Below are 24,579 nucleotides of genomic sequence, written 5' to 3'. Positions count from 1 at the left end.
TATGATATAAAATAAAATATAAATAGTTTAAATTAATATTTAACTAATAATTATTTTTATAAATAAAATAATAAAAATATCAAGTAACATGTATTGTAGTATTATATTAATTTTTACTAAACAATTTACTATACATTATATTAATAAATGAGAACTATGTAATGCATGTTGGAAATAAAAATTTTAAAAAATAAAGAGATAGCATACTTCAACAAAGTACCAAAACAATATAAGATTGAAATATAAGAAAATATGATACGAATAAGAATAGGAATAAAACTTTTAATAAATAAATGGATAAGTAATCAAATTTTAAATAAAATATTAAATAGAAATAAATTTAAAGATATTAAAAAATAGAAAACTAATATTAAATAGTATAAGAAAATTATAACTCATAATAATTTAAAAGATTAGAATAAAATATAAATAAAAAATTGAGATTAAAAATAAAATAAAGTAAAAAGATAAAAAAAAGGATAATAGAAATGATATCAAATTGATATCATTCTAATGTATAATTAGTGATATTAAATATTAGAATTGAATTGGTATTTCCTTTTCATGCATTCTTTCATCGAACCGGCCTTCCATTCCTCTTCCATTCCAAATTGAGATTTTCATTCTTTTTGATTCCTGCAGGCCAAGTAGTGGATCAAGAAATGGGCATCCCAATTAAGCTTTTTGGGCCAGATCTCTTTTTGGTAGATTTTGGGCCGGATTTGAAAGTATGTACCCGGAGTTCCATCCAGTACCCATGGAAATGGGCACCCTCTTGCGTTGACAGGGCTTCCACAAGAGGAAGAACAGCGATAACCTCAGGCAAATCGAAACCCTAGAAAGAGTCTTCTAATTTCTTCCGAACCCCGAAATGCCCCCATTCCCGAGATCTCCTCCTTTCTCCCTTGTCCGGCGTTCTTTCGCCTCCCGATCCTTCGTTCTCGGCTCTGGGCTTCAACGCCGCTCCGGCTCACGCTTCCTTCCCCGCACGCCTCCGTTCCCTCCCCCCACGGATCGATTCCGGTCCCCTCCAATCCCTCCCGGCTTCTTCTTCCACGTCGGCGGCCAGTTCCGGTGCGTCTCCGGCGGCGGCGGCACAGCCGCCGCAGCCGCCCGGGAGCGGAGCTCGCGGAACATACTCATGTACCTCCTCGCCGTGGTCGCCGCCATGGTGGGCGCCTCCTACGCTGCCGTCCCGCTCTACCGCCGTTTCTGCCAGGCCACTGGTTACGGCGGCACCGTTCAGCGCCGAGAGGTAATTTATTTTCATCTGTTGCGCGTTTCTCTTCGAATTGGTTTCGATTGGGGCAGATTATTGAGATTGAGATTGTCAATTTTGGGTTCAAAATTGCTTTTATTTTTATTTTTTGAGAAATATCATGCTATTAGTTTTGGAATTTGGTTGGCAATAATGAATGGGTTCATGGCTTGTGACAAGGAATGAGTCTCTGCAGAGTGTGGAGGAGAAAATCGCCCGGCACGCTCGCGAAGGGACCACCGCTTCAAGGTAATAATGGCTTTTCATTTGGTTTGAGTTTCTCATTGTTATTTAAATTATTATTTTTCCCCATGACGGTGTTTCAATCTGATAACCATTATTTATTTCATACTCTTTAAAATCATTTCTTTGACACGCAATATGATTTTACAATTGTGACAATGAAATGATGTATGAGCATTTAGGTGTTGTATTTTGGTTTGGTACTTTCACTTATGAGTGTGATTTATTAATGAATGTGTTTCCCTAGGTTAAACCTTTCTTCTTTTTGCTCTGCCTAACATTTCAAGTCTTAGAAAACCTTGTTCGCTTGCCGACAGCCGGATGAACTTATATTGTGCGGTAAGTAGTAACATAGGTCTTCATACTTGCAGACTGGCCTTAAAGATATAGCCTACTCTTTTTTTGCCCAATGTTGCTCTAGCCAGAAATCTAGAGCCAAAAGGTTAAGATTATGATGGGGAAGCAAATTGAGCTTATTTTGATAGTGAGCCAAATCTGTTTGGTTGAATTGGTTAGTTATATTGTTACCAAAAAAAAATGGTAAGTTATACCATGTTGTAGTTACAAAGTCATCAATGTTTTAGGTGTCATTAGGTTACTATTATAGGTTTTGATGCCTGCTTAGAAGATGTTGCAGTGTTTTTATGGGAACATTTAAAAATTTTATTTTAATTTTATATATGTGAATGTCCTTACCATCATCTCTTGTATTGTTCGACTTATGACCTTCTCTCTTCATAATTATACATAATTGGGCTGCATCAAATGTATTAGAGCTAAGATCTCTCTTCACCTTCTCCTTTGTTCATTTAACAAGTGGTGCAAAGGATCTAAGCATGCAAGTGTCAATTAAGGTATATAGCTCATGGAGCAACAGATTGACATGCTCATAGTTTCACCTAAGGATGCCTCATAGATGCAAAGCAAATTTTGGTTTGGGGATCCATCATGAAACACAAAATCTATTTGTTAAATCTATTTGTTTTAAAATTATTATGAAGTTCATGACTCTACGTAGTCCCCTATCTAGAGAATCCAAAAAACCAAATCTAGAAAAACATAAATAATGTAATGTTTCTTAATTCTAGGCGGGGCTCTTAGTCTATATAGGATGATGTTAGGATATTTCAACACAGTTTGACTCAAGATTCCTGATCAACAAGCAATTCACTTCCCTAGATACACATGACTTTACACTTCTCACCTGGACTAACTACAAGCAATATTTATATATATATATATATATATTAAAAAATTCATCCAGAGATGTATCCAGAAATACAAATAAAAAGATAAACTTTTTCAAGAGCCATTTGTCTCTATTGCATGAAGCGTACGATAAAGCTTAGTTTAGACTCAGAAGAAAAGAAAAATCAGGGGACTCCAAAAGAAGTATGTCATATTTTTGTAGAAAGAGGGGTAGGGGGTGGAGGGTATCATTATTATTATGATTGTTTTTCAATGATCAAACATAATAATTAAGGAAACACCAGGGCATGTTCAACATAAGATATTTTAAGGGACACATTAGAAGTGGTTATACAATTCCAAAGGTAAATACGGTAGTTCATAACAGCAATATTTGCTCAAAATATATTGACTGCAAGGACTTTTTTTCTTGTTTAATAACTTTATGGATAGTTTAGCAATCATTTGCTTATTTAACGCACTCCCTCCCTCCCTCCCTCCCTCTCTCTCTCTCTCTCTCTCTCTCTCTCTCTGTGAGTAGCTGTCCATCTACTTTTTTGCTAGAGAAGTCATTTATGCAGTATTTTTACATGCAATTTCATCATGCATCAACTTGAGTTTTGACTTTACACTGCTAGATTCTGTTATTTCCCAATTACTAAGAAATAGTTAGAAACACCGATCACAATTCAATAGGTAGAAACATCAGTCACAGTTCAATCGCAGGATTGAATATCTATCCGAAAGTCCTGCCCATGGACTTTTTATCAATGGAGAAACAGGTGCTTTACTCCCAAGGAGTGACATATTTTTACTTTAGAAGATATCTTTGTGTTGCTGAGCGCTATGGAGAAATCCATATTTTTCTCCATTGTAAGCCTGGATTATTAAGGGACAAATTGCATAGATATTTTGATTGAAATCCTACTTTCATATTTGCAGGGAGATTGTTGTTCAATTCAATGCAGATGTTGCTGATGGGATGCCATGGAAATTCACTCCTACACAAAGAGAGGTTGCTTTTACTAGGGATTTTGAATCAAAAAAATATGTCTCGTTGTACTTGTATTCTCATTGTCATATTCTTGGTATTTGTAGGTAAGGGTTAAACCAGGTGAAAGTGCACTTGCATTTTACACTGCAGAAAATCGCAGCTCAACTCCAATAACTGGTGTTTCTACATATAATGTGACACCGATGAAGGTATGGAGCTCTAGATCTATAATTATCTACAACTTAAATGTGATGTTAACTTCTTTTTGATTTTTTAATTTATTTAAATTACGAAATTTTTCTAAGCCGTAAAAATGAGCACAAGTCAGTAATCATTGCTAGAGCTGTGTGGAAGTGCTGATAAATCGTATTATACGTTCAGTGCATTTGCTACTGCTAACTTCTTTTGTAAACTTTGTTAAGGCAGTAATTTACAGGCATAACCTGCTTCTTTTGCAACTCTCCTGACTTCCAGTGGACCAATTCCAGTACCATCGACATGCAATTTTTTCTTAATAAACTTAATAGGGTGCTGTCAAGTGACTCTCTCTCTCTTTCTCTCTCTCTGCACACATGCACATGCTAGGATAACATGGTTCCCAATTCTTTGTTCTCGTCTGGATTCTAACCCAATTGGTAAGCTTGTCCGCCACTAGATTTGCCTCTCCTTGAAATAGATGCAACCTTTATTTCCACTAAGAAGCTCAACGACTCAGTTTTGCAGAATTTCTTCCAACTAGCTGGCCAAGTTGCTTTACTATTTGTCAAGGAGATTAAATGGACTAGAGTCTCCTTTTAATTGTTTGTGTAATTGTTATCTGTCTTTCTCTGTTCATGAAGGCATGTCCGGGTTCCAGAGTTATTGCACCTTTGCAAATTTTACTCTCGACATATGTTAACATGAGTCAATTGACCTTACTCAAGAGTTGTATTGGACAAATATACAATGTTTTTGATGAAATTGATGTTCTGCAGGCTGCTGTTTACTTCAATAAAATACAGTGTTTCTGCTTTGAGGAGCAGCGACTTCTTCCAGGCGAGCAGATTGACATGCCGGTAAGAAGCACCTGCTTTTCTCATTTCTTTCTGATCCTGGGGCTGATGCATGATTTCTTGCTCTAGTCATCTGGTTAACAAATCCATTGGCCGTCTGCAGGTATTTTTTTATATCGATCCCGAATTTGAGACAGATCCAAAGATGGTTGGTGTAAACAACCTAATCCTGTCATACACCTTTTTCAAAGTTAATGAGGACCACTCATAGCGGCACAGGCTTTGATTATAACCAGCATTTGGCGTTGCGCTCCCAATTTGGTGAATGTATTTCAGTAAAATTTTACACAATTATTGTGTCATTTGTTACGGATTTTTAGTTATTTAGTTTTATAATCATTTGTATTTCCTATTCATCAGACAGGTTTTACAGTGCTTTTTTAGGTCTAGGAAAGAGATTTGGAGGGATATTGGCAATGTTTGGTAGAATGGTCCAAATAATGAAAACACTGCCAAATTATTATAGCTTGACAAAAAATTTGTACTGGTTGTCGGAGTAATCAAATTTTAGTGAGATATAATGCTAGAAAAGCTAATATCATGCTGTTGTTTGTCTTGGATAATTTGGTCGCATTCACAGGATGTTTAATTCTTGTTTTGGTAGCATATATATGGATGTGTGTGTGTAATATATTTGTGTGCATATGTGTATCTACAACTTTAATGAGAGATTCTATGATGATTTTGGAGGCTTGTTATTGTCATGTTGGAATTTTCATGCAAGGAATGTACGTGCACATGACGGCATCTTTGTCCCGTTCCAAAAACCGGAGACCTTTGTGTGTGTTTAATTATGTCGTAGTACAGATATCTCCTTTTTCTCTGGTAATAGAAATATCCAGAGCCGACGCGGATGGGATAATGCTTACTAGCGAGTGTAGACGCTTTTTTTAAGATTGCAAATCGTTTGCAGAATGGATTTGGAGGGAATAAGAAAAAGTGATTCAACTTTTATTTCACAGTATAGAAGTCTTTTGGTATTTGATTGGAAGAATAGATACGAGAGGATAAAGGAAGGGAGTATAGTTATTTGAATTTTGTGATCATTTGTTTTATATCGCTAAGTTCTCATTTTTGGGCCCCCTCAGCTCATTGGATTCCAAAACAAGTTTACACATGGTTTAAAATCTCTGACAGATTCCTCATCCATATAATCTTTGCTACTAAGTTTTTCCAATGATTAGTCTAAGCACAACACAAATGATTGGTTCATTTGTGAGCCAATACATATTACCATCTGACAAAGGCATCAAGATTGTCGGATCAAGGCATCATACAAGTTACTGGTAACTGATGTTAGTGTTCAAGTTGCATTTGGTGCCAAAGTTTGCTTCTAAATACTTTGCATCTAAATTCTTTGCATCAATCTTTTGGGGCTCAAGCCTCCAAAGTTACAAAGGGTGCTCAGATTGCAGTTTCATACGTAATGCCCTCAAATCATTGGTGTGTCCATAATGAGTTCCACTAATCTCAGGAAATTCAGAGTATTCTACGAATCATGGTGTCTGTGATATATGGCCATAACGCCTATACACGGCAGAATATTTGTTTGTCCATGTTGAATGCAGTCGCAAGCAACCAAGCCATGAACCAGGCGGATTAGAATTGTATCTCTTAAATTGTGACCTATTACTTAGCCATCATGACACTTCTAATTATATAAAGTTATAGTTTATTATACTTATATAAAACCTATTCACATTATAAAATATATTGATTTTAAATATATTATAGTATTTCATATTTGAGTAATTAATTATCTTTATAAAAATACTTTTTCTTTTTGATTAAAAAAATAAAAAATGAATAACTTTATTTTAATATTTATTATGTTTTGAAAATATTTTTTATCTATAATATTTTAAAATATCAATAATTTCAATATATTTCTATAATCATATATTTTTTATTCTAAAGTTCTTTAAAAATAGATAATGCATGATTCTTTTTATTCATGCTGTAATTGAAAAGTAATAGTGTGTACTATAGAAAACTTTTAATATATAATATTATATATTGTACTTAAATAGTTTTAATTTAATATAATTTTAATACAAATTAAGTTGGATCAATGATTCAAATTTTTGGTTAAATTGGTCTGCATGCAAGTTTAATAGTTACGTCTTAAACCATATTACCTAGTTATTGTGTGTTGCTTGTAGTCGTGATAGTCGATTTCTATCTAACCTGTACTTATCTTATTGTTAAACTAACTTGACTCGTGTAACTTGTTCATTAAATGAATTGGATTAAATCAAGTAGAAAATAATATATTTAATTTATCAAAAAATTTCAAGTAAAAATATAATATATAATCAATTTTTATTAAATGTATTGTTTTCTAATAACCTATAAGTATTAAAGATTATTTTTCACAAGAGTAGGTAAAAGATATTATGCAACTCCCTATATTAATAATTATTTGTAATACACCTTTAATTAATTAATAATTACTAATGTATATAAAAATATTACCAAATAGATTAAAAATTTTGAGCGACCTACACTTTTCTAACTATTTATCTAACTTGACTGATCATGTGATTCATCTAGTACATAGGTCATACCAAATAAAGTTGAAAATAGCGCATTTTCAACTTTACTTGGCTTGACTTCATCTTCGTACCGAGGCCACATTATTTTGTGGTATATTTGTCGACGTAAGGTTTGATTCAATACAAAACTAATTATTTGATCACAAAGCTTGCTCTGCTCAATTGATCAATTAACCAAAGCCATCTACAGTCACAAAATTTAACTCATTTGCTCAACACACTTACCAACATTATTATTGGTTCGTCTTCAATTCAAGGCCATTTTAAAGTTGGCAAATGAAGTAATCAATGCCAAAGAAAAAAACAACAATCAAGAAAGAAAATTAAGAAATGAGAAGAGTTTTAAAGTAGGGTCGGCCCAATCCTTAGGCGATTGAGGCGGTCGCCTAAGGTCCTAGCCCAAACAAGATCTCAAAGACAAAATGGAAAGAAAAAAAAGGTTTTCGTGTGAGTTCGCCTTAGGCCGCGCCCAATACAGAGAAGACATTAAAGACAAAATAGCTTTAGGCTTCAAATAGATTAGGCCGCTCCTAGTTTATAGGCCAACTTAGGAGAAAAACAAACAAACAAAAAAAATTCTTGTTCATTACATGACTGGATTCATAATTGGTTACTTTCTAGGAATAAATAATTCAGCATTCGGTTAACAAATAAAGTGACTAAGCCAAATACGTTCGTCATCACGCATGAGAACAAGGTGGGACCAGTTAAGCTGTGGTTGGACATGACAGAGAGCCCGGCGCAACGAAAATTGACGCCTTCTAACACAAAATGGTGAGGTTAATTAATTACATCTAGCTTTGTTACTGCCACCTTTGGCCGAACCGTGCCACGTAAATTAGATGTGCCATCGATGCATGACACGTATCTCAACGAAAGCTGGCTTGCAACTCCCATCTACGTCCAGAATAACGCGCAACACATCTCACACATCAATAGCGACCCTAATGCACGTGGCAACAATCGAACATAACGCGCATGGCACCAATTGAGCAAAGTGAAAAAGTGTTATTTTTTTTTTGGTTTTATTGGATACATCTGTACTCCTCAGATATGGTTCACTCATCTTAGCAAAGAAAAAAAAAAGAACAGAAGAAGAAGAAGAAAAAAAAGAAAGAAAAGAAAAAAAAGAAAGCATAATGCTGTCGCCTTGGTTCTGCGGCTTTTTGGCCCCATGGAGAAATGCGTCATTTTTGATCCGTTTCCATCGGCCGGTTGATCAAGCCTAAGCGCATAGAGGACCCAAATTCACCGCATGGATCCACATTTTTCATCTGTTTTCCATCGAAATCCAAATTGTGGCAAAGACTTCATCTTAATTGCTTAGCTCTTAGAATCCAGCAGAGCCCACATCAAATGGAATGACAGAGCTCTCAATCACAGCAGAAGTTAAAAGGAAAGGGAGCATGCGATAAGCTATTAGAAGCCTTTGCAACAAGAGCATCCACAAGGCCACAACATTAAACATAAAACTAGTCTTTCACATGTTATTTATATTACAAGATGAACGGACCAGATGCAATGCATGCAGATAGACGACTCCCTCTTCTCCCCTCCTCTCTCTCTAAGAGAGGGGAAGAAGACGACTACAGTAACATGCTATATAAAAGGAAAGAAAGTAGAACGAACGGTAAAAGGTGACAGCAACGACAGAGACTATATATGGACGCATGCAACAAAGACAACTAAAGGGACAAGACCCTCCCTCCTTACTTTTCCTCCTCCATGGAGGCACTCCCCTTGACCTCCTCCTCCCGTTCTCTCACCACGCACGCTACAATATCTCCCTCTCCGTTGCCATCAGGCGCAGGTGCAGCAGCGGCGTTAATGCTCGTGGAGGTGGTCGCAGCAGCACTACACTTGTGGTTGTGAATCCAGATCTTAAAGACCTGGCGGGTGATCCCAATGTCCTTGCAGAACCTCGACACCTCGTCTTCGCCGCCGACCTCTTGCTTCCGGACCTTCCAGCCGATCCGGGCTGCGAAGGCCCCCATCCGAGCCTTTTGCTCGGCCGTAAACTTGCTCCTCTGGCGTCGCCTTGCCCGAAGGACATCCGCAGCCATCCCCACCGGCCGGACGTTGATGCCGCCGGCGGCGGCGGCCGCGCTGTTCAGCGTCACCTTGCGGTGGAAGTTACGGTGACACCCGCAAGCAGTGCAGAACAGCGCGTTAGGGCGCAGGGTGTCGGGGCTGTACTCGCAGCACCCGTCGCAAGCGTAGGTCCCCAGCCGAGCGGCATGGTTCCTCATGCACTCTCTGTAGGTCTCCCTCGTTCTTGCTGGTTCCATCTCTCACAATGGGAATCTCTCTTCCCCTCTCTTACACGCTCTCTCTTCCTCTTCCCCCCCACCCCCCCGGGTTGTTCATGCTCTTATCACGTAGGGAAGGGGGGGCTACTTATACTGAATTTGGTGACAATTGTGGTCATGTATTTTCAGGTTATTTGCAGTAGTGCCACTGGGATTTGTGGGTGGGTTAATTAGGGTTTGATTGAGTCATTTTTTAGCCAAGATTAAGGGTTTTTCCATGTATCCTAAGAAGGCGATGATATCGATGCACTGAAGGGCTGATTTGGAAATCTGCAAGATTAACTTTCTCAGGGATGATGTCGAGATAAACTTATTTATGGTGCTGACGCACATTCTTGCCACGTCTCGGAGGATATATTGGGTGCACCAACGTTGGCTCATAGCAATTGAACTGTTTGAATGGATTTTTCTGAATACGCGAACGTTACGAAATCAAATATCTTCGAGCATATCGTCACCCGGGATAAAAGTAGAGGTGAAACTGTAAAGGATATCTTCGAGATTCGCACGATATGAAAACTGTAGACGTCGATGCCGGTTTTGAAAACCAGCTAAACCTAGAAAGTTCGAAACTGACACCATATCTTATCTTCATATAATGCTATAATAAATAGGTAGCTTTAGAAGGAGATAGAAATCATAATTACCACTTTGAGAAACGATTATTGGAAACGATGTTTGAAACTAGTGAGAAACGCAAAAAGATGATGAGAAATTTGCATTATAAATATACATAAATAACACTAAGAATCATAGCATTTCTTTATTGAAATTTTTTTTTCTTTCTCTCTCCTACGGACAAAGAATGGAGTCCAACAGCTAAAGGGATGACTGGTCAATTGGATTACATGAGAGAATGAATGAGAGAAAGCAACGGTCTCGGTAGTCATAGCTTCCTTCTTTGGTGAAATATCCATCTAAGTTAACAAAATATTGCTATCAATGATTTATTCAATCTCCTCCGATATATTTTCGTATCTTTTCAATATATTATTCGAAAGCAATATAGCAAGGCACTTGATATACACCAGTATAGAAATATAGTGTAGAAAAAATTTTCTCTCCAGAGTCCATGTAGTAAAATAGATATTTGATTATATGTAATTCAACTATTCACGCACAATTCCAAGAGTCATGATTGTTACTTCTTTGGTGTACTATTTTATTTGTAAGGCTAAAATTATATGTTGCTTTACATTCAAACAATTAGTTCAACATATTACAACATTATCAAGGACTAAGATAGTACATCCAAATGCAATAATTTGAGAACAATTTGTGATGTTCAACAACAAGAGCTATAGTTGCTATAGTTCCGCCCCACACAACTTTATTTACTCGACATTTTTTCTTATTAATAGCTAAACAAATATTCTAAATACTCAACTGCATTTCATCAACCTTCATTTAAATCAATTTAATTCTTTTTCTAGTCTTGTTTTCTAAGAATTTTTAATAGTACTACAGGGCATACATTTACTTGATGATTATATTAAAATTATTTTCATCTGATAGCCATTCTTAATTAGGTGATCTGAATATGTTGACATGTATGTTCCCTAACTCTTCTAAACTTTCAACAGATTCAGCATAACTTTTGGTGATCTCATGCCAGCCTAAGTACAACTACCAATATTGGAAAGTTACTTTTGCATCATTGATGAGAAAACCAAAATTGGTCGTATTAAATAAAAATACCAGATGTAGCCGACGAACTCTTCGTGCTCAAGTTTCTTGGCATTTCAGTAAATGTTCTAACGACTAGGGTGGTTATGTTGTTGGAGGATGTGCTAAAGCCCACGCTCATGGTTCAAGGACTGGAACCCCCCTCCCCTCTCTCTCTCTCTCTCTCTCTCTCTCTCTCTCTCTAGCTTAGTTGAAATTCTGGGGACCTTCTCTAGTTTGTCGTGTGGGGAAATTGGGATATCCATTTCTTTTTTCAGTGACAACTGATCGGAAACATGTTGGTCATCTTGACCTCGACTTATTTCGACCTCATTGTTCTCGACCTTAACCAGAATGAATGAACTTGGTATTGACTGATGCAATTTTTTAATTGATTTTGTCCAAAAGTAATGTAAAAGGTTATCGGATGAGTTATAATTATGGTCTCGCCATACATTAATTGTTTTTTAATGTAAAGGGAGGCAAAAGGAGCCATCCGACTTTATTAAAGATTAATCATATTTACAACATACATGAGGGGTAAAGATGCGTTACATTGTTAAGAGAGGAGATGAATAGACGTGAGAAAAAGAAGCTAAATGGCTCCAAACTAAGTGTCTGATAATTAGAATAGAAAATGTTGATGCTTGTAAGACGAAGCAGTGGAGGAAAAAATCTTCATCCAGATAAGAAGTAGGAGCATTCATTGCTTAAAAGTTCTAAGCAATTTTACAAAGATTTTCATGCCAACACTTTCTGCTATACTAGCCTTTCTTTAACATGAAGAGCTCTATTTTGCTGATCTTAGAAGACCAAGTCTCGGACATTGAAGGGGCTGGTTGCAGTTGAGGCACATGTAGGAGCCGCACGTCAATTGTGAAAAGCCATTATTGTACTGTTAATGCACGATTAGCCATTATAATGTGGTTATGACACTTCCCAATAAATTAGATAACGAACACTGCTCTCATCCTATATATAAGAATGATTGAGGGATCTTCAAGTAAGTATTTTGAAGCTCCCATTTTTTGAGAGCATTCCTCTATGCTCATTGTATCTCTAGATCTCTACTAACTTAAGCATTAGAGAGTCTCTCGCCAGAAACCTTCCGACAAGTAGACTTCTTAATTTGTAGGTTGATCTCCTGTCTCCTTTGTTGGTTTCGGCCGACCTCGTCATTTCTTAGCGTCGACTGACCTCAGCACAACTCGGATGGTGACCGACCTCAACTCAGATTCTAGAAGCAATGCGTGAGAGCTATTATGGGGTGGTGTAATGGCTTATCCAATAATTCAGCATAGGGAAATTGAGACAGGCCACAGAAAGTGGTGAAATTGCACAAAAGAAATCTGTTTGCACTTTTCCTTGCTGGCCATCCCTCCTATAAGCTTACGATACTGACCCTGCTCTGATGTCTTTCAAGAAACATCACATTCCTTTGTTGTTTTTGCTTAGGACATGGCTGCTTGTTGGCTGGTCTACAGAAATATCAGATTTGAATGATACCCGATCTAATGGGCAATACCTCACTGTAAAGGGCTTCTTATTTGGTGAAAACACAAAGTATATGCATCGTTATTATTGTAATTGGTGCTCCCCTTGGCCTCATATATACCTGGTGCCCGGTCCACCGGAGCACTTACATTCTTACGGTGTCCTTTCTCAGAAGAGGAATTAATTCTAAGGAAAGTGACAAAAAAAATGAGAGGATTTTGGCTGGGAAGCACAGAATATCACAGGTCCAGATTTCACCATCAATTCAGCTAGATGCAGTGATTCAATTTTTTAAAAAAAAAAATCAAAAACTCAAGAAATAGATAATAAAAGTTAAAAATAATAAATTTTAAAAATGAACTCAATAAAGGACAATTTGTCAATAAATCATAGAATTTGTATATAATTCAAGAATAATTGAATAAATCATGGCCGGTGATTTGCAGGTTAGTATTCAATTAAAATACTAATTCTTCGTTATCCCGAAAACCCTCATCGATCCCATTAATTCCTTCGTCTTCTATATAACACTTCAAATGCATCATATTAGAGTAAAATAATAGGCAACTGGTGGGCTGGTGGTTGCCATTTTTCTTTTTTGTTTATAAAATCCTAAAAACTCTTCATCATCTCGTGAACCCCGTCTCCTCGATGCCATCCCTCCCATCTCCAATACAATTCCGAATTCCATCACCTTCTCGCCTAGAACCCAGAATATCCCGTTGTTGGCCTTGACTGCCTTTCAAGCCTCCTTCGCTGCCATCATCTCCTTCCCATCGTCGATTCAGAATGTGTTGATCTTTACAAAGGTCGAGTTCATGGAAGAAAGCAACTGAGATCCTCTAATTCCAGTTAGGTATCATGCATGGATACCTCAAACACCCCACTAGTACTGACCTTGATCGCTTCCTGAACCTCCTTCGTCGCCAATGTTTCCCATCTCTTCATGGTGTTCAAGGTTATGGAAGAAAGCGGCTTAGGACCTTGTCCAATCCAGCATGGTGCAAGGGAGATGGAACTAAACCATTGGGAGAGGACGAAGGAAGGGGGTTGACGTGCATCGCAATCGACCATAGCTCATACGAGGCCGTTCAACCAAAGCTCGTCACAAAACCAGTGTACTACCAGTTAGGGCCAGCTACTTAGCACGTCCGAAAACGCACCGACGGATTCAAATTTCTAAACTCTTTTATAGCTAGCAACATGATAGTCGAGATTCCAGACGATCTACGAAATCACATCGACCTAAAAGACGAAGTGTGGTCCTTGTGCAAAATGCCACGCCCCATATTCGAAATGTGCGAAGCCCTACCAATTCTGGCCGATTCACATGTCTGAATTACATAGCAATAGGCTCTCACCTTTATCTATACAATCAACTCTCTGGAGAATCTTACAGGTAAGTGCTTGGATTTTTTGAGAAATTACATAGAATTTATTCTTGATCTTTGAGTATCATTCTAACTTACGTATCAGAGAATTTTTTGCTGGACATACTCTGGTAAGAAGACTTCCTCGTTTGTACTGTTTTAGATCGGAGCGCAGTCGTGAACCAGCATCTCGAAAGCTGCCGCCCGCATTATCTCTAAATCCAGCATGATCTAAACAGCCGAAGTCGAGTTCTCCCACACCAATACTTCACTTGCTCGACGCCTTGGACATATCGGTTCCTAGCAGCAATACGTGCCAATCATGATATTTACCACGCATACTTGCATTCCTCATGTGCTATAACCAGCGGCCATCGAAAGCTCGTAACAGAGAGAAATCTTAAAATTTATTTTTGTTCACAGCCTGCACGCATGGTAGCGAAACCTAAATACCATTCGACAACTATTATAAGAACATAAACTTAAAGACACTGTTATTTTAGGTTAATAGTGAACTATGTATTATAAAATTATAAAACGGCAATCTTAACATAATGGGTATTTTCCCTCTGAACTTTAATATTATTCTTTTCATCTGTTAGTAATTTCCCCTTTTTTTTTTCTCCAAATGCGTCATGCGCCGTCCGCATCGTCCAGATCCCTCGCCCTCCATTCCGCTTCCAACCTTTTGGATCCCATCCGCGGATTTCGCGATGACGCGTGTACGTCCACCTCGTGCGCATCTTTTCGGGCCCACGTGGGGACTATTAGCCGTTTGATGCATCAAACCACGGTCATGATCGGAAAATAAAAAAAGAGCGAGGGCATAATGGGAATACAAATAAACCATCCCCAAACCCTGGTCCAAACGGCCTTAAAGGGCGTGCTTGTTCGACCCTCGTACGGACGTAATACCGTTAGCACCTTTAAAACTATTTCCAACCATTTTCTAGTTCACTCGTGTTGCTACGTCAAATTAGGAAGTACAAAAATGAGAATAAAATTATATATTATTGTAAATCAGGAACTATTTATAGACGAAGATAAGCAAAACATTACATCCAGCTTTCGAGCTGTTCATTAAGGACAATAGAATATAAGAAAACAGACATATATAAAGACATCACTTTCAGTTTGGTGATGGCCTTCTCAGTTGAAAAAAGAATCTTTGCTGATCAACAGTTAATCATCAGAGGCATTTAAAATCGAAGGCGACCTAATAAGAGCATAAGTTGTTGTAGCACTGGCTTAGGTATAGGAGTGAGATGCCTCTTATATTTTAAATCTACCACCATATGAATTTGAACGCAAATCTCTACATGATGCATGATCGATGCTCACCGTTGGACATAATAACTAATAATGTCTTTTGATTTAATCTTAGTTTATATATATCTTTTGATATATGTTTGTAATTATCATTATTATTCTAGCATTGAATATCAATGTTTCTTTTTTTTTGAAAGAAGTGGGAGGTGAGAGCAAGCTCTCTATACCAATGAAATATTAAAAGAGAAATATATACAAAGGATAGAGGGAAAAGTTAAAAGTAAGGAGTAGCAAATATTACATCAAGGAATTAAAACAAGATTTGAATACCGATATTTTATTTTAAGCAATATATCTCTTGAGGACTTGTATATCACTATTTATGGTATCAGCACTCATCAGGCATTTCATGCAATTCAATTAAGAATGAAGACCAATTGACCATAGTCATGGAATAACTTAGCATATTGCAAAGTATATCTTTGAAAGGAGCCATACAAGGGTCGAAATCAATAAGTCATATGGTCGTTGTTTAAATACAGACTCATCTATTTTTTAAAAAATAATTGAAGTGTTTCAATTAATAGTTCTTATAGTAAATAGTCAAAGCATAAATGCCACTTCTTATAATGGTGATTATTATAAGATGAAGAATGCTTTAGGGTCCACCCTAGTACCAAAGAGAATTTCATTACTGCATATCATGAGGAGATTGGTCACCATGCGTCATAGAACATTTTTGGGTACCACGTTTGGGCTTTGTAGCATTGCTTATACAAGAACTTTGATATAACAATACTCATATTTCATCTCCCAGTACGATCAATGCCATGACAAAATAAACTCGACTACATAATGATAACTATATTTTTATAAACTAGTTAGTCAATAACATTTAATAATACACCATGATTATCACTAAAAATTTAACCTAATTTTATAAAACTATCACGTTATCAGTTATTGATATTTGTCATTGATTACATGCATTCAATATATCAGTTTATGATGGAAGGGCTGCACCAATTCTCTTTCAATAATAAAATTATGACTACGTAACAAAGTTAATACTATATTTAATTAGATAATTAAGATAAAATTCCAACAAAGTTCATCCCCTCATTCCATCAATCAATAAAGATTTAATCTATTTTTAGTAGCTTTACATATATATAATCTATTTTTATAATACTTATTGTTATCGTTGCGTCATAACGGCCGGTAACCAGGTGACAAGTAGGGAGAGAGAGTCTCTGCCGTCTTTCTTAAATTCTCAAAGCTGTAGCTTGCCCTGGCAGCGAAGAGAGAGCACAGAGAGAGAGATAGAGAGAGAGCGTGGTTGAAAAAAGAAGACCAAAACCGAAGCCGAAGAAGCCGAAGCCCACCAGAGAAATGGAGAAACGAAGATCACCAGAGAGATAGGAGAAGAGTCTAAGAATTCAAAACGCCGGCTTTGAATCTTGTCCTTTGTTCCTCCCTCTCTCTCTATTTCTGGAAAGTAGGAAGGCTTTGAAGGCTCAAGAGTCAAGAGAGAGCAAAAGGAGAGGAAAGGTGGGAGCTTTTAATACGGACCTCGAGCATTAATACGGGGGATGGTCCGGGGGAATCCACACGGATTGCTGCCGATATTTCCGGTGCCAGCATTGCCGGTTGCCAAATTTGGCCTCGCCCAGAGCCCGGACGTAGATAAGCTCCCAGCGAGACAGGGGAAGGAGGGAGGAATAGGGTCGATAACGACAAAGCTCCCCAACGCGAGTGGTGTCACTGCCACGAGCCTCTCGCGGGGCGGCAGCGCCACTGCCTTGACACCGGATTCGCCCATGTATATAAGGCTGGATGGGTCCTCGAGGACGCCCTCTGGAGTGTTTTTGGACCGCAGTGGGGTGCACTTCTAGGAAAAGGACCGATTTTTCGAGGCAGACGAGGCCGAGGGAATGGATTCCGGGGACGAGCCAGAGGCGCCCGAGCAGCAGCGAAGGAAGAGACGATGCCAACGGCACACGCCAAAACAGATTCAAGCGCTGGAAGCGTATGCTCTGTTCTTCTCTCTCTCTCTCTCTCTCTCTCTCCCTCTCTCCGTGTGGTTTTCTTTCGGGGTTTTAGGGCGGGGAGGGGGTTTGGTGGTGGAATCTGAGAAGAGACGGTCGTGTTTTTTGGGTTGTTTTAGGATGTTTAACATGTTCCCGCACCCGGATGAGAAGCAGAGGATGCAGCTGAGCCGGGATTTGGGCCTGGAGCCACGGCAGATCAAGTTCTGGTTCCAGAACAAGAGGACTCAGATGAAGGAAAGCACCTCTTCCCCTTGTTTTTGCTGTGTTCTTTGTGCTTTTGATTAAAAGATTGGATTTTGAAGCCGGTGGTGCCGGAAAGGAGGCACCTTTTGGCATGTCTGATCGATCTGAGTGGCCTGCAGGCACAGCACGAGAGGGCCGATAACTCCACTCTCCGTGCCGAGAACGACAAGGTTCGTTGTGAGAACATTGCGATGAAGGAGGCTCTCAAGAACGCCATCTGCCCATCCTGCGGCGGGCCACCGACCGATGGAGACTCTTCTCTCAATGAGCAGAAGCTTTGGATGGAGAACGTCCGATTGAAGGAAGAGGTAAAGTTGCGGCTCCGGCGTCACTTCCTTTTCTGCATTCCATCTGCATGTAGAGGTGATGGTACTGGTAGTATCTAAGGTGGCATTTAAATTCATTTCCTTTTGTTAGAAAATCTCATTGCAGCTAACTTTAAAATTAGTCTGTAGATGATTCTAGATTTTGCTATTGAGAAGAAGGAAACGCAAGATTTTGGAAAAAAATGTAGTAATCTATCAAGACTCATGCATGCCTTCCCTCAATGCAATCTATTTGCGTAATCAGCCAATATCCATAGCTCCATTTAGATAGGTAAAATGTGTTTGTTATAGTCATGATCGATTAATCCAATTAGAGATTTTCATAACCCTATCTTGATGTTGTTGCAGCTTAATTGGGTGTTAGGGTTCGGAGAAGCAGTTGTTGTTACAGATAATTTTCAAAACATGTTTGAAGCATTCACAGATTTGAAATATGATGATAGATTGAAATTTATACGTTGCAATGAATGTATTTGAAGACAGGACTGCTTATCCTTTTTCTATTCCAATATGCATCTCTGGTCAATTTACATTTTTAGTTATTGTTATAGCTCTTGGACAGAACAACCAATTGTTATTAGCTTCGGTTAATTTGATTAATTATATCTTCAATTCATTCCCCTGTATTACTGTCATCGAAGTTTGATCGTTACTGTAGGATTATACCTAGTATAGGTGAAAGGAAGTAGCCGTTATATCAACAATTCCTATCTTCAACATTAGGTTCTTTAAATTAGTATATTTTTCTTTTATAAAACGACAATCAATTATAGTGGAGATTTATAATATTTGTCTTTTGAGTTTAGGCATTTATGTCCTCTTTTGATTCAATATTTTTGTCCACTCATGCCATATCTTATAATCCTGTAGCTCCATATGAGCAGAAGGGAGAGGTTGTTCTGGTTTGGTTAATTCAATTTAATATTTTTCTCTTCATTTCCTGATATTAATGCCATTGCTGCATGAGCAGATCTCAAGGTATGGAATTTGGTGAATAGTTGTTATTAGCATCAATGTCGTCTTTGCAAAGTGGTCAAGATTAAAATCAATGATGGATTAAAAGTAAAAACTATATAGAAAGTAGTCTTTGATGGCTAAGCTTTCTGGTTATGCTATTTTTAATGCTGCTGGTTTAGTTGATAATATTTCTTCACTTCATTTCCCGATATTAGTGCTGTTGCGTGCTCCCTTAGAAAAAAATATTACTTCTTGATCAAGTTTGGATGATTGTATCTAAATGTAGAATCAAGGAAGTAATTGTCATTAGCGCAATTTCAACTTTAAAAACTAGTGTTTGCTTAATTTCTTGGTGCTGATGGCTTATTCATATATTTAAGATTTTTATTTAAATCAAAGTTCGCCGAATCGGTACCGAGACCCATATCGGTCGGTGTTCGGTATGGATCGGTACCGGTTCGAACTAAGTCGAACCGGACGGAACCATCTGGTTTGGTCCGATTCTGCCTGGTTCCGGCAATAGCCAATTAGGTTCCACCCTTCTAAAAGTCAGAACCGTTTTTTAATGCCGAGCTGACCTGGTCTCGGTTCGGGTTAAACCAGCCGGTTCAGCTCTGTTCGGCTTTCTTTAATCTAGATATAGGCTCAAGGAAGTAGTTGTTATAGTGGCAATTTCATTTTTCAAAATGAGAGTGTGCAGCAATCACCGGTTAAATATGATAATGGATTAAAAGCAAAAACTTTATAGTAAGAGTAAGCAAATGTACCCTCTTTTATTTTATTTTATTTTTGGTCTGGTCATGCTAGTGTTAATACTTAATACTGTTATAACTCCATATGAACCGGAGATTGTTCCTGCCTAGGCTAATCTTATTTGATGTTTGTTTGCTTCATTCTTTATATTACCATGGTAGCATTACTGGTTGTTGAAGATTACATCTAAATGTAGATTCAAGGAATTTGTTTTTGTAGCAGCGGTTTTAGCTTCAAGATTAGGGTGTCAAATTGTCACTTTTGCATACAATCTGTTTATCGCTAACATGTTTCTGATGTTCTTTTCACTCGATCAAGTTGAGGAAAAAATCAACATTGTTACGTTAGTTTGATCAAATTTTGTTCTTCCCATTACCCTGTGGTGACATCTTGCAGCTTGATCGTGTCTCGAGCTTTGCATCTAAGTATCTAGGAAGGCCGATTAGCCAACTTCATTCGGACCAGCCAATCTCAATGTCTCCACCACATCTGTCAATGGGGGGCTACAGTAATCATGGGCCTAGCTCCTCCCTTGATCTTCATCTCCTCTCTGGAAGTTCATCTACTGTCATTCCATTTCTTTTTCCTGCAGCAGTTTCAGAGATCGAGAAAACTATTCTGCTGGATTTGGCGACCAGGGCAATGGAAGAATTGATCAGGTTAGTGAAGACTGATGAACCCCTCTGGTTGAAGGTTGGGCATGATGGGAGGGAGGTACTTCACCTGGAAACCTATGAGAGGATCTTCCCAAGGCCTGGCCAGCAGTGCAAGTACCCAGATTTCCATTCTGAGGCCTCAAGGGATTCCGGCGTGGTGCTTATGAATTCCACACTATTGGTCGATATGTTCGCTGATGCGGTGAGTTTTATTCCGTAATTGTTTGATCAATACCCTTTCACTGATTCATGTTTGGGAGTGAATTGGAGTTGATATGGCTGTAGAGCGAGTGGGCGGAGCTATTTCCTACTATTGTTTCTAAGGCAAAGAACATTGAAGTACTTGCGACTGGAATTGCAGGCAGTAAGAGTGGAACATTGGTGCTGGTAATTACACATCTCATTTCCTTCTCGTTGTGATTCTCTTGAACCTCTCTCTCTTTTGCTCTCTCTCTGTTTTGTTTAATTCAAATTCAATGCAGATGTACGAGGAACTACAGGTTCTTTCGCCTGTCATTCCTACCCGTGAATTCTGCTTCCTGCGCTACTGCCATCAAATTCAGCAGGGTCTGTGGGCAATTGTTGACGTTTCGGTGGACTACCCTAGAGAGAATCAGCTGGTCTCTCAATCGTGGAGGCTTCCTTCTGGCTGCTTGATTGAGGACATGCCCAATGGCTGCTCTAAGGTGATTCATAGTGTCATATGCATGAAGATATCTTAGTTAATACATTTTAAGTCTACCTTTACTGATTAGGATGTCATTGGTTAATGGTGGCATAGGTTACTTGGGTTGAACACATGGAGATTGATGTGAAGAACGAGACCCATCAACTTTATAGGAATTTAGTAGATAGTGGATTGGCATTTGGAGCACAGCGTTGGCTCTCCACCCTACAGAGGATGTGTGAGAGGTTTGCATGCTTAATGGTGACTGGGATTTCAAGTGGGAACATTGGAGGAGGTAATGCATTAACTTTTCTTTTTATGTAAAGTGATGCATTAACTACTTGAAGTATTATATAAGAAACTTTGGTGAGTTTGTGGAACTGATGTTTGACTGTGACTTCAACTACGGTAACCAGTGATTCCTGGGCCTGATGGAAAAAGGAGCATGATGAAGCTTGCCCAGAGAATGGTGAACAATTTCTGTGCCTGTGTTACTGCGTCCAACAAGCATGGACACAAATGGACCAATCCCTCAGGATTAACTGATGTTGGCATCCGTCTCACTGTTTACAGAAGTCCAGGTCCTTCTGACCACCCAAATGGCCTCATCCTTAGTGCAACAACCTCTATATGGTTACCTCTGCCATCAGAGAGGGTCTTCAGCTTCATCAAAGATGAAAAAACTCGAGCTGAGGTTTGTGCTTACCTTCTTAAGATATCTTGGTCATAGTATTTACAGTATTTCTCAAGTGCAAAAATTTTGTACTTCTAAAATTGTGTAAAGTGGGCAGCAGCCCAGGGGTCGCACCCCTCCATTTGGAGGAGGACCTAGGTTCAAGTATTGGGAGAGGCAATTCTCCCATCATTTTTCTGAAATGGCTGGTGGTTCTTCCACCATTTCTCTTACCAAAATTTAAGAAGAAGAAGAAATTCTAAATCCTTGTTTGTACGAATACTTTTTAGTGGGATGTTCTCTCCAATGGCAATTCGGTGCAGGAGGTTGCACGTATTACAAATGGTTCACATCAAGGGAACGGCATTTCTCTGCTTCGGGTAAGCTACTTGAATGTTTTTTACCCTCTTTGTCCTCAAATCTTAGATTTTTCGATTTGGTTCTCCGTTATATAAATAATAATGCATGAAGCCAGATACTACCTACGTAAGTACTAATCTTATTATTCATTTTATACCTATCATATATTATTTTTGATAAATCCCACCATTAATTTTATCTTAAGCATCCAAAGCACAAATTTGAGCTGGTTCGAAATGGAAGTGCGCTGAGTCAGGAAGGTATTGATATTATCTTCTTTACAATGGTGAATGATGCAGGCTCTCAATTCTAGCCCGAGCAACATGTTGATACTCCAAGAGAGCTGCATCGATGCATCTGGCTCACTCATAGCCTATGCTTCCGTCGATCTACCATCCCTCAATATGGTGATGAGTGGCGAAGACCCATCAAGCATACCACTTCTGCCATCAGGCTTCGCCATATTGCCCGATGGACAACCCACTGGGGGAGGGGCCTCTACCAGTTCAAATCCTATGGGAGGTGCCTCAGGCTCACTGGTCACTGTCTTATTTCAACTCCTTGTAAGCAGCTCGCCCTCTGCCAAACTGGATATCGGAACGGTGACAACGGTCACTCAATTAATCAACACCACAGTGCAGCAAATAAAGCTTGCCTTGAACTGTCCCAGTATCTGATAGTTGAAAAGAATACAATCCTTCTTCACTTCCACCCACCACCATCCTCCTTAACTTCAGCATTTCTGATGGGCTTGGATGCTCCTTGAAGTGGGCATTCAAGAAGGTATTTATGTGGCTCATTCTTTTTGCTTTTCTTTCTGTTGGTTGGCCTTGAATGCTTCCAACCAAAGCTAGAACCTGAGTTTCAAATAATGCTGCTGCTGCTGCCAGCTGCAATACAAAAAAGTTTTTAACAGTAATCAGTCAGGCTTTTATTAATAAGTATTTAAACAAAGGAGTCAAGAACGCACCATTGCTGCTACTCATTCCGTGCTGTCATGACTATTGCTTGGTCTTCTGGTTCTCCACTTGGTCTGCTTCACTTCTTCCTTTTACTGCCATTCCAAACTTCTTTCATGCAGCAAGGGGTAGTGGTTCGGGAATTGACTTCTGTTTGTCGATGAACATTTCTCATGAGCATTTACTTTTGAAAAGAGATTAAATGATAAGATGACAATCTTTTTTTATTACCTTGGTGTTATTTGCATTTCTCTGGCTATTTAACTTGAGCTGTGGTAATAGGGAACATGGAGTTTAGTATTGTTCCCTAAGGCAGTATTTGGTTATGGAATAAATTTCTGAAAAGATATCCCTTGTACTGTTTGAGGAACAGGCTTATTCAGCAGAATGGGAGGGCTTTGATGTTTGGTTGTAGGAATAACTGCAGAGAATATCTGGATTCAATAACATGCATGTAATGCATATTGAAATTCGAGATTTTTCTCCACTGAAAAAAAGAAGAATTTCATGATATTTTGGATTCTATCATAAAAATAAAATTCCCCTTCCACCTTTTTTATGAGTTGTGAGGGTGGAAGAGGATAAAATTATAATTGGAGGAAACAGGGTTGCAGTGTAAGTCCTCCACCAAGATGGTTGACTATCATTATATTGTGTGGGTCTATTTATGTCCCCATACAGTATAAGTCTCTATTCATGACCTTTTATGGCGTTTGACAAGGATATCTATTCGCAACTAAGCATGCGCTAAGATTTGATGAAGCAGTTGATCTGGGACTTCAATGATAGTGTGGTCCTATTATAGTGTCACATGAATGAGCAAACCTGTACTCTTGAAATGGGGCATGTCATTGAACTGTGCTCTATTTCTGGTCTTTGAATCTAGGTCCTTGTTGAATTTGTTTAGCAAAAATGAAATTCTGCTAGCTTTAGTTACAGTCAACTTCAAAGCTTTTGTTTCCTTTTCTGCAGACAGTCATCTTGCTGTTATAACTTCTTTAGATTTTTAATTTTCACCAGTTAGTTTAAGTTTGAATTGTTGTATTTTTTTTCTATTTGATACATATTATTTAGTTTTTGAGATATAAGCAAAAAATAAATATAAATTACTTTCTGATATTTTTAATAGCTATAACCTGGCATAACACACACACACTTTAATACAAGAGCTTTTGTTGGTAAAAATAATTAATCCAAGCATCTTGTAGGCGAGGTCACAAAATTCAATTATTGGAAAATCTATAATTATTCGTTTTCTTTTTATCTCCCAAGGGTTGTAATCTTGTAATGCTATTTATTATATTATCCAGTAAAAATTCAGAAATTCTTGGATTAAAAAAAAGAAAGTAAGTTATCGGTAGCAAATAGGGCTTTCACTGGAGGCTGCGCTCCTCATGAGAGGTGGTAGTTGCTTTGAAGCTACGTGATGTTGTTTTTCAGGTATTTGAACAAGGTGATTGAAATATGCAGCATTCCTTCTGTTCTCAAAAGGAAAAAAAGAGAGAGACAAAAAAAAGAGATAACTACAGCTTTCTAA

General features: G+C 38.3%; 3 protein-coding genes and 1 long non-coding RNA gene across 4 annotated transcripts; 2 read left to right on the top strand and 2 right to left on the bottom strand.

Moving 5' to 3' along the window:
* The first annotated feature begins 763 nt into the window (after positions 1–763).
* On the top strand, positions 764–5,276 carry LOC103713153 (cytochrome c oxidase assembly protein CtaG / Cox11 family). Its single transcript, XM_008799980.5, has 6 exons — positions 764–1,255; positions 1,455–1,507; positions 3,632–3,704; positions 3,788–3,892; positions 4,658–4,738; positions 4,839–5,276. The coding sequence occupies exons 1-6, from the start codon at positions 872–874 to the stop codon at positions 4,944–4,946; spliced, it is 804 nt and encodes a 267-aa protein (XP_008798202.2). The 5' UTR covers positions 764–871; the 3' UTR covers positions 4,947–5,276.
* Positions 5,277–8,750: 3,474 nt separating this feature from the next.
* LOC103713783 (zinc-finger homeodomain protein 11-like) lies at positions 8,751–9,632 on the bottom strand. Its single transcript, XM_026806476.4, has one exon. The coding sequence runs from the start codon at positions 9,576–9,578 to the stop codon at positions 9,000–9,002; it is 579 nt and encodes a 192-aa protein (XP_026662277.2). The 5' UTR covers positions 9,579–9,632; the 3' UTR covers positions 8,751–8,999.
* Positions 9,633–16,526: 6,894 nt separating this feature from the next.
* Positions 16,527–22,760, top strand: LOC103713775 (homeobox-leucine zipper protein ROC8-like). Its single transcript, XM_008800802.3, has 10 exons — positions 16,527–17,426; positions 17,565–17,680; positions 17,809–17,999; positions 20,124–20,585; positions 20,669–20,770; positions 20,866–21,069; positions 21,165–21,345; positions 21,467–21,744; positions 22,014–22,103; positions 22,383–22,760. Exons 1-10 carry the CDS (start codon positions 17,332–17,334, stop codon positions 22,758–22,760), a joined length of 2,097 nt encoding a protein of 698 aa, XP_008799024.3. The 5' UTR covers positions 16,527–17,331.
* Positions 22,761–22,848: 88 nt separating this feature from the next.
* LOC148703021 (uncharacterized) lies at positions 22,849–23,694 on the bottom strand. The gene is made up of 3 exons (XR_015967553.1): positions 23,274–23,694; positions 23,054–23,192; positions 22,849–22,973 (listed from the first exon to the last, which is right to left on the bottom strand). It is a non-coding gene; the product is annotated as an uncharacterized LOC148703021 (long non-coding RNA).
* Between the last annotated feature and the right edge of the window lie 885 nt (positions 23,695–24,579).

This window comes from Phoenix dactylifera, chromosome 7, assembly GCF_051530095.1.
Source record: "Phoenix dactylifera cultivar Ajwa chromosome 7, Ajwa_hap1_PhDact_Kaust_v1.1, whole genome shotgun sequence".
NCBI lineage: Eukaryota > Viridiplantae > Streptophyta > Magnoliopsida > Arecales > Arecaceae > Phoenix > Phoenix dactylifera.
The sequence above is the reverse complement of the archived record's forward strand: the minus strand, read 5'-3'. Positions and strand labels throughout refer to the sequence as shown.